We start from the raw sequence: 15765 nt of genomic DNA, 5'->3' as shown, positions 1-15765 counted from the left end.
AAAATAATTTTTAAAATATTAAATATTAAAAATAATAATCAATCAACTATTAGATAATTTAATAGGACGGAATCCTGAATTTTTAAATAATTCGTATTTATTAGTTCATAAATTAAATACCAATAATAATTATATCAAGAACAAAAAATCAAATTTCAACTCCTTGACCCTCTAATGTATACTAATATCATGCGCAACGCAAGTTATATTTTTATAAAATGAAAAGAATATTAAAAATATTTGAGAAAACAAAATAGTGTCTAGGTTCAATGAATATAGACGAAAATTACACCAGCCTTTCGATGGCCTCAGAGGTCAGTTTCCCGATCCAAGTTGGGCTGGGCTGCCCGTGTTATTTTAAAAAGCATAAATTCGTATTTAGTATTAATTTATTAGTTTTGATTTATTTTTTTAAAACTTAATGACGGGTATTAAAATAAATAAAAATTGATAGTTTAAATATTAAAACAGACTAAATTAATAGTTTAGGTATTAAATATATACTTTTCCCTTTAAAATAGATTAATGATATTTTAGTCGAATAAATTCAAAATATTGTTAGCGGATTCCTCCCCAAAAATATAGGTACTAAAAATTTATTTTATAATATAGATTATTTATTATAATACACATAAAATTTATTATGTTCATAGGAATTAGAAACTCATCATGTGAAAATGAAAAATCTTCATGATGACAAAACGAGTTATAATCATTTATTATATTTTATAAAAGTCTTTATTTTCACACGATGAGTTCTATCAAATGGTCTTGTCGTCTAGTTCCCAAGTTAATTTTCCATCACATACATTTCCTTAAAAAAATTAAATGGATTATTTGGTCAACGAAATCATTCTTAGTCACCAAAATTTTTAAAATTATAAAATAATTCATTATTATTATTTTGAATAGATAGAAAAGATCACTAAAATATTATTATTATAATAAATTTTTGATAGATTTAAGAATCACTTTGTAATAGTTCAATAAATCATTTTGTAATATCACGAGGATCATTTTGTAATAGGTCGAAATAGACCATCTTATACTTTTTAAAAATGATCAAAAGATCATTTCAACAAAATTGAGTGATTTTTAATGTACTTTATCATTTAATTACTTTATCAAAAAGATCATCTTTTCACGGAGGTCAATTCATAATTGCTAGAGGTCTTTTATAGAAGTTGCTCTCAACCTAGCGTTGGGGCAACCTACTACCCTACCTCTCCTTACCCCATTACATATAGAAATAGGTTCATCTAATTTTTTTTTGTCACTCGACTATTTTTTAATCAATATCCCGTTAAAAAGTGTAAAGATTTGATGAGATGATAATTTTTTTTATTTTCAATGATAACATAATATTACTTGTATTAATTTTTTAACGATAAGTGATCAAAATTAAACATTAAATATAATTTTGAAAATAAATTTATTAGATGACAAAAATAGAATCACATTAATAAAAGTAGATGACTGAATACGTAGTTTACCCTAAAAGTATCAATGCAACTTATACATATTTTAATAATGGTTCAGAAACGAGATATATAGAAATCAACAATTTATTGAACTTTAATCAAAATTTATAAAGTAACCGATCTGATCAAGAACAGATGGACAGACAGTACAAGAACAGTAAAAATCACCAATATTTTACAATGTAACTTGGTAGAATTTCAAATTTTTCTCAAAAATAAAACCCAGAATTTTGCTTTTCTTAAACTTGGAAAGGCCAAGGCCAGTTCTTCAAATCTAATAATGGTTCAGAAACGAGATATATATAGAAATCAACAATTTATTGAACTTTAATCAAAATTTATAAAGTAACCGATCTGATCAAGAACAGATGGACAGACAGTACAAGAACAGTAAAAATCACCAATATTTTACAATGTAACTTGGTAGAATTTCAAATTTTTCTCAAAAATAAAACCCAGAATTTTGCTTTTCTTAAACTTGGAAAGGCCAAGGCCAGTTCTTCAAATCCTCATCTGCAACTTTCCCATTCCTCTGTTTCAACGATCCGCCATTGCCAACCCCATGACCTTCAACGAAAGCATAGTACCTCAATACAAAAGCCAACCCCAGAACCACCCATTCCAAGCAGAAAACCACCACACACAACCCACCAGCCAGTTTCAATATCAAAACCCCATCTTCTTCCCTAACGTACGACTTCAAATACCCCAAGAAATCTTGGGTTCGGGTCCATATAAGCACCGAAACAGAGCCTTCGAATATCGACGTCAGCACCATCGTCACCATGTGAGACAAGTACCATTTGTTGGACCCCGAGATCGCGACGGAACAACCCGAGACGGCGCCGCCGATGGCGATGACGTGGAGGAGGATGAAGAAGAAGCCGAACAGGGAAGGGAATAAACGGAGGGAAAGGGTGAGAAAGATACAACTCGAGGCGGCTCCCAAGAGAAGGTAATTGCTGACTAAGAAGATTTTGTGGGATCGGCTATGAGATTCTGTTACCGAATTCTCGACAGAGAGACCCATTGTTGAGAACTTTGAATTGAATTCGATGGAAGGGTGAAAAATCAAATTTTCGAGCTTGAAATTTTGTTTCTGGATAAAGATTTGAAGGTTTTCTATAGGTTGAAGAAAGGAGAACAAGTATATAAGGGTGACAAGTTTCTGCGTTAACGTTCAATTTTTTAAAAGATGGTGACCGTTGAGAAAGTAATTCAAAAGCTTTGTAAACGTCTAGTTTTTTTTCCCTTTATAACGTTCCTCAACAAAAAAACAAATATAAATCATATGGAATTTAGGTTTATTATATAAATTGATATATGAATTTGTCAATTTTATCAAAATTATCAGAATACGACACGTGTCACTTAAAGTGATTTTCAACAATCGTTACTGTCAGGACACTTAAAATGATAATGTTTGTTAAGTACTTAGATTTACCGAAAAATAGTTTAAATACTTAATAGAAAAAATGTATAATTTGGATATTTATTCTATATATTTAAGCCTTTTTAATAAGTCTGAAATTTATTATCTTACATCATTATATATATGTAACCATGCAAGTATATTAAAAACTTGTCAATATGCTAACTTTTTTTCTTCTAAATTTAATACTCAAAATATATAACCTCTTATTATTATTATCACCAATCTAAATATAAATCAAGCCTAAATCGAGTTAAAAATGAGGTTTAGATTGAGACTTTCAGTAAGACATTGATGCTTTTTGTTTAGTATTTATACTTCAAAACAACAAAACTAAATTCTATGTTGATACTTTTCAATAATATCGATACTATTGAAAAAGTCTTGATATTTCTTTCAAAATATAAACACTTTAACTTTATTGAGTGAAAATGGTTTTCATTCATCTTGTTTGGTTTCTCATTGGATTGTATGTTACTAAATGGACTTGGATAAGTTTAAAATATTAAAATATGAAGAAGTGAAGATAACACCGGCAAATTCTTTGTTGTGCATTTGGTAATATTGGTGTAGTGAATGAGGTTGGTGATGGAGTGTATGAAGTAATTTTCATGGACAAATGTAGTATTTTATGTTAGGACTTGACGTAAGGAATGAAGGATGCCATGGCTGACCTCAACCCAGAAGTAATGCAGCTTGGCCAGTCAGTCTACAACCAACCTGGCGCCGGCGGTGCCACTGGCTCTGCACCTGATGGTGAAATTGGACCTTCATATTCATCAAACAAGGTATTTATCCGGGGATAAACATTGAATACAGTTTCCTACAAGTGAAGTTAGTCAGGTGATTGATGTATCCTAAACGGGTTCGAACTGGTTGAAAAACGTCCATCAATATGATGTCCATACATCGTTGACACACGAAACTTAATTACGGCTGTTAATGGCTGTTGATAACGTTGCTGATGACAATGACTTGTTGGCTTGAGTTGGTGTCATGACTGTTGAAACATGCATCAAGGTTAAAGTGTCTATATGTAAGTGTCACAAGATTATTACCTTCTTTCCAAAAGACATGTCTGATAGAATGCTCTCTACTTTTCTAAAACAAGCAGCACGGAAATAAATGCATAATGAATGCATGACACATATAGCTGCATTTCTAACCAAAACCACAAAACAAAACCAACTTGTACGTTTGGAAATGATTAACCAAGCTTTATTGATTGCAGTTGGTATGATTGTTTGATGAGTATTATAGAACATAAATGATTTAGCTCATATGTAGAGGACTTGTTCTTAGGGTTTAGACAGGTCAGTATCTTTGCAAACTCTTTGTTCACTATGTCAACGTGAACCATTGCATTCACCAATTTGATGATCAAATGGAGATATTTTACTGCAAGAAAAATGCACTACACCTATGCTTCGGAGAGGTCAACTTTCTCATTCATTGGAGCCATTGCATCGGGATCTTCTGAATCAGATGGTTTAGATTCATGCTTCGCAGCAGCCTGCAACACTCGGCTTTGAACATCTGGCGATGAGGGTGAGGTTGGAAGTCCAATTCCATTGGTTTCTAAGTTCCCAGAAACCCATGAAAGTGCCTGAGCTCCAAATCTGACAGGAGCTAGCAACAACCTTCAAGAAGAATTTCAGTTGGAAGAACAAATTGTGGTCAAGGTTTCAGTAAAATCCAACTAATTGGTTAGAAGGATTTAAAATCTTGATTCTTGGTCCATGAGTACGATAATAATTATGCAAAATTACACGTGAAACGTACCTAATAACTTAATCAGCGGCTAAATCATAGATGACAAAAGCAGAAAGGCCAAGGTCATACAATTCTACTTAATGTGAATGAACGACAATCAAAAGACATTATTGAGTATCAAGTTCATAACATATATTTAGTTATCATCATTCTGCAGAAATGCCAACCTCGGAAATAATGCATTGGCAACAACTACCACAACCTTTTTTTCGACGGTTTTATGTAAGACAACGCCGTTAATAGCCATATAGTTTGGACATGGGATCAGACACAGGTACTTCAAGAATGTATCTAAAGACAATCTTTTTAATATCACAATATCAGTATTATAAATGTTTTGAAGAAGGGTGTACCTTATGTCTTCTTTAAAATCCTCAGAGCTCTCATACGAAGAGACCCTCCGATAAATGGTCTGGTAAAAATTAGAAGTCAGCAATCAAGAAGCTAAATTGAAAGAGTTGCTAAAATATTCTCTCAAGGTAAAATATAGGAGAAGCTAAAGATGTTCAGACGAGAGAACAAAGCAACAGCATGCTTTTTTTTTCTTCTTTTTTATTCAAAACATCAAAGTTCATTTTAATTTAGAAAAATAAGGAAATTGATATCAAAAACTGAGAACTTGATAAGAACGTGTTAAACCAGGAGGTTTACGTACCACGACTAGGCCAAGAATGCCAATCAGCTGTAATGATTTCTCCCACTCTACAAAGAAGTAGAATGCCAGTAAACAAAAAATCGACATAAGGAGTTATGAAGTGCAAATGCATGACAAAATACCTGGAAAAAATATATTAGAGAGAAGATATATTAAATAGCAATCTCTCTGACTATCTCTTTCTCCATAATTTACAAATCAAAACTCACAACAAATTGGCATTTCAGAAGTTCTAAGAAATGCAAAATGCACATGGCTAGACTACCTTGGGATAAATCGCAATCAATTATTGCTTCCAGGTTTCAATTTCTTTTCAAAGAGAAAAAAAAGGAAAAGGAATTGATATGTTTCAAGGAAGGACAAGATACATACCTAGCAGAGCATAAATTGCTGCTACAGAACCCTGCCACAAAGATATACATTAGCATTTTATGGGTTTTAACTGATATAATTAACTTGTTACATGTGAGGATAATGATGACATTGGACCACCTTACTAGATACCAAACGTACTTCGAATATTGCTCAAGCTTGTGTAATAATAAGAATACCCTTCTTTTAGGTAGTATATAAACTATTAAAGTTTACATATCATAAAAGGAACCTGAGTCTTACCACACCATACCCAAGAACTTGCACTGGAGAAGGACTAATTTCTTCTAAGATCGCCTCAGCTTCCTGGGATGAACACAAGTTAAAATTTGTTACACTAATGAAAAAAAAAACAGTCGTAAGCATTTTTATTCATATCATTCAAGTATGGCACACATGGAAATCCTAGATCAGTAATATTTTGGCTTGAAAGTGTCTTATATTCAGGTGGGACATTCTAGCAGCAGTGAATCAGATTTTAAGTATAGATGTTAACAAGATATGGATACCCTAGCTGTTTGATTCTCTATTTCTTCTTCATTTCTCCATTGCATGGTGGGGATGTGTTAGTTGTAACTGTTCGATGTGGTTCTTTAAACATCAGCTCTAAAATAGCTATTATACTTGATAGCAGTAACATCTAAGATAGAAGATGAAATCCAACAAAACTACCTTAATCAATCACATTAGCATACAAAAATGTGATTATGTTCCATGATGACCAAGTAGTTTCCAATAAAGTATGTGACTTTCTCCCTCTTTTATTCTTGGTCCAATATTTTACGGATATACTTTAGGCAGTTCTGTCGCAAATGAATTCAGAGTTACTTGATGTCCTCTAATTAAGCAAAAAAAAAAAAAGAATGAAGAAAAAGAAATACAATCAATTGAATCATAATCCTATGAATCAACTTACCGCATTTTCCATATAAAGACTTCCAGGAAAGAGAGTACAACATAATAAATACCTCATTGAGTATCGTAAGTGCTGTCTCTGGTTTTAGTTCCTTAATTCGGAGACCCTGGTTCACCCATGACTGGAAGCCACCCTGGACCAGGTAGGGTTTCTGTGATATAAAACACATTAAACCGAGTCAGCCGGGAACAATGCAATGTTCAGCTTCCAAAATGTGACTCGGATTTACAGATTTAACCATTTAGGTCCTGCATATTTCAGTTCGGATTTAGTCACAAGTCTTCAAAAAATATGACAGACCAAATTAATAAAAAAAAATTGAACTTTTAATTGAATTTGAACTGAATATGTTCACTCCTTAGATCAAAGACACTCTCAAATATGTAACTGTAATATTTCAGGGAGGCACTGTAGTATCTCTCACATTCGAGTTCCCAGTATATGAATGTTAGCTCATGAAAAGAAAAGAAAAAAAAAATACACCATATGAATTCCAGGTATCGTAATTCTCATTCCCCCTCCCCCCCAAGTCTTACCTTAACCCCAAGTTTTCTCAATGATCTTGCAATTCCTTTGGAACGACTACCATCAGCATCCATAATTATGACCTTCGACCTGTCCTACAAGTGGTAGAAAAGAAAATATGCATAAATTATGATGTTCTATTCAAAGGCCAATAACAATGGCTACAGTCAGTAGTAAACTCGAGCCATGGCTTTGGTATAACAATAAAACTAAGTTGACAAAGAAGAGCAAAATAGTAAGAAAGTTCATAGACATATGAAGCTACAAAATCATATGCTAAAGTGTTCTTAGTAGCCTAAATGTGAATGCGTTACAGAGTTTGGTTAGTCTGACCCTAAGTTCTTCTTTCACTCTTTCTGCAAATCTCTAGCTTAAAAAATCAACTAAAACCAGCAAAGAGGTAAGCAATGAAAAACAAAAAGATGCAAACCTCAATGGTTTTCAAGTTTCGAATAACAGTAGCAATCAAGGAGTCATCAAGGCCCCTTCCGCTCTTCATTAATTGGCGTAGTGAACCATTAACCTGAATAAAAACAAAGACCATAAAGATAAAACTTTGGGAAAGCCAATAAAAGTAAACTTTTCAAGTAAGATGGTGATGTTTAACCAGACCTCAGGTAAATATACACTAGCATAACGAGACCGAGCTGCTCGTCGAAGATCGGGAATGCCATCTCTCTCTCTTAAGACCTTGACCAAGTTAATGCCCAAAAACAAGCCACTTCAGATTCAATGGAATAGGAAAAAAAAATTCAACTTCAGAAAAATAATAGATCATTAATCATCTGAGGAAAAATAGCACCCTAGGAAAAGAAGCATGAGAGCACTATTAAAACTAGGTTGGTTAAGTCAATATCCATCCTACAAAACAGAAAGCCCAAAACTCATTGGAGTGCAGCTCAGGGGGGTTGTGGGGTAGGCTTAGGACTGAAACCTAAGTTTGAGCTATGGTGCCTTCTCGTCTTACTCATACACAAAAAAGGGGGCAAAAAGAGCCAAAAGAATTTGTGGTATCTTGCCTCAGGCCGCACATCAATAAGTAAAGCATTCTTCTTTCCAGACAAGAACTCCAAAGTTAGTTTAGGCGATAAGTCCCCAGAGTAACCACCATATGTCCACACCCAGTAAAACACCCTGCACAGATCTGATACAAAATATAAACTCCCCATGCGAAAAAAGAACTATTCAGTAAAACTTATAATTAAAATGAGCACATAAGAACATTCATACCATAGAGTGGCTGAGGAGCCAACAAAAAGGAAAAAGGGGACAATGGGATCATTCGGATCAAAGCCTAGACTCCTTTCAAGCCCCTCAATACCAATGTAAATCTGCTTACAACAAATTGAATTAAAATAAAAATGAAAAGAAGCAGCAACAGCAGCAGCTCACAACTGAATAAATAATGGATTTGTTATATATATATATATATATATATATATATCCTTGAACTAGAAAATATAATTCTAGGGGATTTCTTATGCTTGAACTCATTGCTCTATCTTTAGTACTATAAATTCTTATCGTCCCAACTACTAGCATATATCTAGAAGCAGGAGTTTGTTTGAGGATCATCAAATAACATTAAAGCCATGAGACATGGACTGATATGAACACCAAATAAAAGGATACCTGTTGCAGGGCATCCCCAACAGACTTTAAGACTTTTCCTGTTTTCTCTTCATACAGAGTTAGTGTGTTTTTGATCTCTGGCGGAAGACGTTCCTTAGAAGAAGCATAATAATATATGAAAGAGGAAGCCCCATTTGATAAAGAATCCTCCACTCCAACAATTGTACGCCTCAACAAGTCGACAGCAAAAATATTAGCTTTACTTGATGCTTCCTTCAAGTCATTTGACAAGTTTGAAAGCTTATTGTCAGCTAATACTTGAGCATTAACTACAGCTTCTGAAGCACTTGTCTTAACAGAAGTTATAGAAGTAATTTTCTCCAATATGCTTTTCACAGCATTCTCTACTTTGTCTAACGAAGAGTTAACAGACTCGTTAACCCCAGCCAGAAAATCGTCAAGACCAGTTTTCGCATTGGATAGTGAATCGTTATCAAAGTTCACGGAGCTAGATGCTGCAGTGGGGGTCTTGGGTGTTGTGTCAATAGTTGATATGGTTTCTGGTCCCTCCAAGCCCATGTAATCATTGGCATTTTCAACTAATTGGTTTGACAAATCGACAAGTTTCTCTTCTGCAGTAGATATGCTAGAATCTTCAACATATTTCAGTTCGACATCAGTGGGTGACATTAATGCTTCAACTGAAGAACTCCATCCATTAGAAATTTTGCATTTAACATCAACTAACTCATCTGGGCAAGAATAGCTGTTAACAAGGTCCACAGATACTGGTTGTTCAATGCCTTCAACAAAGTTGGAGTATAAAGATTTCGTTGCTTGTGGCTTAAAACACATTCTATGGAGATGATTTCCATTTGAAATGCCCAAAGCAGACTTGTCTTGATAATTACATCTCTGAAAGTACTTTTCAAATGGAGTGAAAGGCCGCAAACCTCCATGGAATGAAATCTGCTAGAGGCATCAGTTCAGATAATGAATGAACTGCTTCTTAAAAGACAATTAACCAGTGCCATTTTAAATATAGGTAACGACATAGGATGCAGGAAATACATTTGTTACACAGAAATTCATACGTTGGTAAAGGCACGCCCTAAATGCAGCTATAGTACAAGATCATCATTTCAAATACACGAATGAACTACTTCTTGAAGCAAAATTATTTAAAGGTCCGTCGGGATTTGGGGAAAAAACTGTTACACAAGAAAGGGTATACCTTGAAAACGGAAGTAAGATAAACAAGCAACATTTACCTATAAACATAAATTCCCAGAATGATCTGGATATATTATGGTCTTCACTGACACAAAGCATTCCCCCTCAATGCAGCTCTATCCACTTACTAACCAAATACTATCAACTCCTCAACATTGTAACTAATTCAATATTCCATAGCAGTTAAATTTCACAACTTTGATTATAATTTATCTATTCAAGCTTGAAAGTTGGAACATTCAAGAATTCAGAAAATAATTAAACCCATAAAATCAAAACAAGGGAGTCAAATAGTGCATAGAAGCAAATTTGTGGTTAAAGAAAGTGAAAACTTTACCTGAGAATGTGAAGAACAGCCAGCAGCGGCTGAGCAAACGGGTAACATTGTTCAAAATGATCTCAATGGCAAACCACACTTGGTAAAACTCAACAAACTTCGATATCGGCTAAAATTCCAACAACAAAAAACCCACATCAATATTCAATGTGTAGTCACCGGCTTAACGAGAAACAACAAATTCATAATATGAAATCCGGGGAAACAAACAAAAAAAGGCAATTACACAGCACTCAAATTGCAGGGGGGGGAAAGGGTTCTTTAACATGGGATTCTCGAAAACTTTAGCTCAAAACTCATTTTCATCTTTGTAGCAACAAGATCAAAACTTTACACAGAGTTAAAAATAAGATCAAATAAAAAAAAAAGTGTACCAAGTAATTCGTCCTCTCCAATGCAAGTTTCTAACAAAATTGAAGGCGGATGCAACATAAAAACAAGCTGAGAAATGAAGTGGAAAGGAAGCGGTTAATGTACAAGGAAGGGAGTCGAAAGAATGGAAGAAGATGAAATATATATAAAGAGAGAGAAATGGGTGACGATGGAAACTCGTGTGGCTTGTTGAAGCTATTAGATTGTACTTCATCCTTTCAGTTGCTGACTTGGCGCAACGCTTTGCCTCTTGTTATGTGTGGGGACAGATTTCCATAATCGCATTTCGAGTTTAAGGTCGGTCTTGTTTAGGCTAAATATTACTAGTATCTAATATGTTTTATTTTGATGATTGATTTTTTTTTTTTAAATTATTTTTTATTATTACATTTTTAACTCATTTTATTTTGATAATTGAGTTATTAATTTATATTATTTTATTGACATCACACATTAAATGAATATTTAAATGATTAAGAATTTATAATAAAAAGGAAATCAATACAAGATTAATTTGATTTAACCTTGTCTATATGCATGAATCTAAGAAATAATAATCCACTATAAATAAAGAAATTAAAAAAAGGCATAAATACATAAAATTTACTCGTATCCCAAAACTCAATGTATATTTGAAAAATTAATATATCTGGAAAAAAACTCTTCTAATATCATTACAAAAATAATGTCTACAACTTACACCAAAGATTACTAAAAAAATATTATACATCTCTAAAATAATTCTCTTACATAATTCTTAATATTAAAATATAGAAAAAATATAATCATCTAGAATCTTTGCTGTATAAAAATTATTACTTAAATAAATTCAATCGCTGTTTAATTTTCAATCATTATGATTATAATAAAATCTATGCCCATCAATGCCAACAATGAACTTGAACGTTTAAACGTTGAGACGTAATTATAATAATATATGTAATTTGAGGGATTAAATCTTTAAGTTTTGATAATTTTTTCTATGACCGGCAATGCCAATAATGAACTTGAACGTGCTGTATATGAACACTTATAATAAGATAATAATCGTCCCATGTTAACTCAGAGATAATCCTTTGATTTCTATAACATTCACCAGTTTCTCAACACATAAATCCTTTATCCTAAAATATAAATCTAATTTCGGATGATATAATCCACTCAACTAATTCTAACGTCCTTAATAATAATAGTAATAATAATAATAATAATAATAATAATAATAATAATAATTGAGCTTTTTAAATATATATATATAATATTTTTTTTATAGATTTTTAGTTATCAAGGAAACTCTAAGATATTATATAAAAAGAGTTCTAAGTTTTAGTTTAGTGCATGAATTTAAACATTGGTCTATTATCAAAATAACAGTTTATTATTGAATATCAGTAGTGAAATATTGTCTAAAACAGTTATTGCATGATCGTTATACTTATAATAACTATATTAATATTTGTTATATCCGTAATCGTGATAAATACAATATAACTAAAAATGTGACTACAACCATAATTTAAATCTCTGATCTAATGTAGACATCATGACTTTTATGTCGAAAATATATTTTTTATTTTATGTATTTTATCAGTTAATTCAATTTAAGTGGTAAGTGTTATTTGAACATAATGTAAAGTAATAAAATAGATGTATATAATTTTAAGGGTAAAATATATAAATAGTCCCCAAATTTTTAGGCACTTGTTTTGGTCATCTAACTTTTGAAATTTACAATACAATCATTGAACTTTTAGTTCATTTTCAAAATAGTCCCTACCGTTATCTCCCACGTGACATATTAACTCCGTTAAAACAACACCCCCACAGGTCTTCTTCTTCTTTCTTCTTCCTTCTTTCTTTCTTCTTTCTTCTTTCTTTCTTCTTCATTCTTCCTTCTTCCTTCTTCTTTCCTCCTCCTCCTCCTCCTCATTCTTCTTGGAAAATAAAGCTCTTGACTCTTCTGTAACAATGCATGCAATCTCTTTCTATCGCTGCATCAAAGCCTTCACGACGATCGAGTAAGTCGTTACCTTCCGTCGCCTTTCGACAAATTTGAAGATTCCGACCGACTACCGAGGTTAACTATCGACATTACCAACATGCATGGAAATGGATAAGCTTGGAAGAGTTTTAGAAGAGTATGTTCAGATAGAGAACGATTCATCCCGCTATGAAGAAAACTACGAAAATATGGACGCAAAATAGCACAACAGGTACCTCCTTTTGTTGAGTTAATCGATTGACGGAATCGGCCAAGAGGGGGGTGAATTGGAAATTAAAATTTTGTGGAAGCTTTTGCAGAAAATTGAAAGTAATTGCACAGCGATTTAGAGTGGTTCGACTTTATCAACCAAAGTCTACGTCCACTACCTTAGCTATCCACACTAAGGATTTTCCAACAAATTCACTAATTTGTTCTTTCTTTTGAGGCCAAAGAGATAACCTTACAACTCCCTCAAGAATATACCCCAATTCTTAAGAACACTCTTTTCTCAAAGAGAATATTACAAATTTGCAAACTCACAAGAAAAACCTCACAAGGCAAATATGTTTGCACAATTCTAGAACAAAGGAAAAACACTCAAGAATAAATACAATTGAGCACAATAAGTGTTCTTGAAAGCAAAATGAATATTGAATGAAAAATAGGCTTGAAATGCTCAAACTTGAGGTTTTGATGCTTTCTCTTTGATTCTCTCTTGATTCTAGTTGCTAGATGTTTCTTGTTATTGATCAATGGCTTCTAAGCTTGCTTAAATACACCTTGAATCACTTTTGAATGTTGGGGATGATTAGTGGAGTCAATAGAGCCGTTTAAGTGTGAAAACAATTAATTAAAACAGTTGGGAGCGTCAGTGCATCGATGTATACTCATGGTGCATTGGTGCATCAGTGTAAAATTCAAATATTTTGACCGTTGGACCCTTAGTGCATCGGTGCACTAAGAGTGCATCGATGCATCAAGTGCATTCGATGTTTCAAAATAGCCAGAGTGCATCGATGCATGGCTGGTGCATCGATGCATCAAATGCATTCGATGTTTTCATAAAATCCTCAGTGCATCGGTGCATGGTATGTGCATCGATGCATGAAATGCATTCGATGTTCAATTTAATTCATGGTGCATCGATGCATGGATTGGTGCATCGGTGCATCACTCTAAAAAATTGATTTCAGGCTTGATTTTGGTTCAAAATACTTTGTGAAAATCGAATATACTTTTAGAAAATCATTTGTAAAATCTTAAAATTCATTTAACTTAATTTGTTATATCGAAACATTAAAATGTTTTCAACAATCTACCCCTTTTTGATATAACAAAACTCTTGAGTAATTTTAAGATTTTCTTTGAAAATAAGTTTTGAAATCAATTAAAAAATTACTCCAAATTACTCCCCCTTACTATAACACTTATCCCATTTAAAACTTTTAACACTTAACACTTCTCCCCCTTTTTGTTAAATCAAAAAGACTTAAAATCGATTTAAACAAGGTTTTGAAAAACATAGCCAATTGATTAAATATCTATCTATATATATATATATAGCTTAAGTTGCTAAGATCATAATTAAAAGAGAGATTAGCCATTAGTTTCATAATCAATATTCATAATAAAATATGAAATGGTAAATTGGTCATATTTCAACTAAAAAATAAATGATGCATATATTGTAACAAACCAAAATATATATGAAATAAAATATCAAACAGTCATCCAACAATCAAAGAAAGACAATCCAAAATGTTTTAACAAGTTAAATTCAAGTTTAAACCCAAAAACAATCAAGATAAGTCTATTCATCCATCGAAGGATCAGGAGGAGGAGGAGGAGGGTAACGAGCTCTCATCTCAAGTGTGAGTGCATCCAAACGATCATTCATATCTTGTTGTCGAGCTCCCAAGGTAGAGAGATGAGACTCAATGAATGTGAAGCGTGAATCCATGGACGCATACCGTAAATCAAATGTCTTAAAAAACGAACGAAAATATGGAGGCATTTGATCTTCTTGTGAAGTTGGTTCTGGTGCAGGCTCGTCATCGGGTATGTGATCATCGATGTCTTGCATAAGTTGTTGAAATTCAGGATCATCGTCAGAAGCCAGAGCCGGAGGAGGAGGAGGAGCACGAGATGAACTAGGAACAGCTCGTGAGGAACTAGCTCCCGAAGTTTGCTTTTCGGGTCTAAAAACCCATTGACCGGTAACCTCGTCTTGTTTCCAATCCGCTTTCTTCAAAGATGTGAGATTGATTTGATTTTGAAGTGGGATAGGATTGTCAAGAGAGACGTCTAGACCAAGTTTGATAAAGAGGTTACTAAGAAGACATCCATAAATCAATGTTTCAACATGTTTTGAAGGAACAATGTTTATGATGTCCACTAGTTGACTGAATATAATGTGGGGCAGATTTATTTTTATTTTATTTTTAAGACAATACATCCACCATAAATCCCTAGCACGAAGTGTGGAGTGCCTACCTCCGGATGGTCTAAACCACCAAGAGATCATCAAATGGAGAAAATGATCGTGATGAGATCGTAGAGTACTAACACTGGAGTTTGGAACATAGGGATATTCCACATTTTCATTCTCATTATATACACCACTATCATCTAACCCAAACCAGAAAGCTATAGTCTCGGGGTTAATATTAATATATTGGCCTAAAAGATAGGATCTAATGGCTATAGTTCCACATTGAGTTTCATTTTGAATACACACCGCATTGGAATAGAAAATACGAACCAATTATTGATAGACGATAGGTTTAAGCTGAAACAATTTATCAAACTTCCAAGCTTTAAGAGTCGGAAGGTATTCGAAGTCAATGTCAACCATGGTTTGAAGCGAAGAAATACGCTCTTCGTGAATTCTATAAGTTTGGAAAGAATTTATGTACCTAGAGTACAATTCGTCTCTACGACGCTCAGGCATATTAAAACAAGATCCTAATAGAGATGAAGGTGGAGGAGGAACGGGATTAGGAGGTTGGTTTGAACGAGAATGACTCGATGAAGTTCTAGGGCGTTTAGGATTTGACATTTGTTTAAAGGAAATCGGAATAAGGAATATCACCTGCAATTTGAAATATATGTAT

At 33.3% G+C, this 15765-nt stretch overlaps 2 protein-coding genes across 2 annotated transcripts; both read right to left on the bottom strand.

Moving 5' to 3' along the window:
• Positions 1-1893: 1893 nt before the first annotated feature.
• LOC120191672 lies at positions 1894-2589 on the bottom strand. The gene has a single exon (XM_039194581.1). The coding sequence runs from the start codon at positions 2509-2511 to the stop codon at positions 1954-1956; it is 558 nt and encodes a 185-aa protein (XP_039050512.1). The 5' UTR covers positions 2512-2589; the 3' UTR covers positions 1894-1953.
• Positions 2590-4170: 1581 nt separating this feature from the next.
• Positions 4171-10790, bottom strand: LOC120191671. Its single transcript, XM_039194579.1, has 14 exons — positions 10671-10790; positions 10297-10405; positions 8787-9695; positions 8385-8485; positions 8174-8288; positions 7767-7844; positions 7585-7677; positions 7166-7249; positions 6682-6780; positions 5957-6019; positions 5714-5744; positions 5342-5388; positions 5040-5098; positions 4171-4553 (listed from the first exon to the last, which is right to left on the bottom strand). The coding sequence occupies exons 2-14, from the start codon at positions 10342-10344 to the stop codon at positions 4334-4336; spliced, it is 1947 nt and encodes a 648-aa protein (XP_039050510.1). The 5' UTR covers positions 10345-10405; positions 10671-10790; the 3' UTR covers positions 4171-4333.
• Between the last annotated feature and the right edge of the window lie 4975 nt (positions 10791-15765).

The sequence above is a fragment of the Hibiscus syriacus genome, unplaced genomic scaffold, assembly GCF_006381635.1.
Source record: "Hibiscus syriacus cultivar Baekdansim isolate YM2019G1 unplaced genomic scaffold, ASM638163v2 tig00116971_pilon, whole genome shotgun sequence".
Classification (NCBI taxonomy): Eukaryota; Viridiplantae; Streptophyta; class Magnoliopsida; order Malvales; family Malvaceae; genus Hibiscus; species Hibiscus syriacus.
The sequence above is the reverse complement of the archived record's forward strand: the minus strand, read 5'-3'. Positions and strand labels throughout refer to the sequence as shown.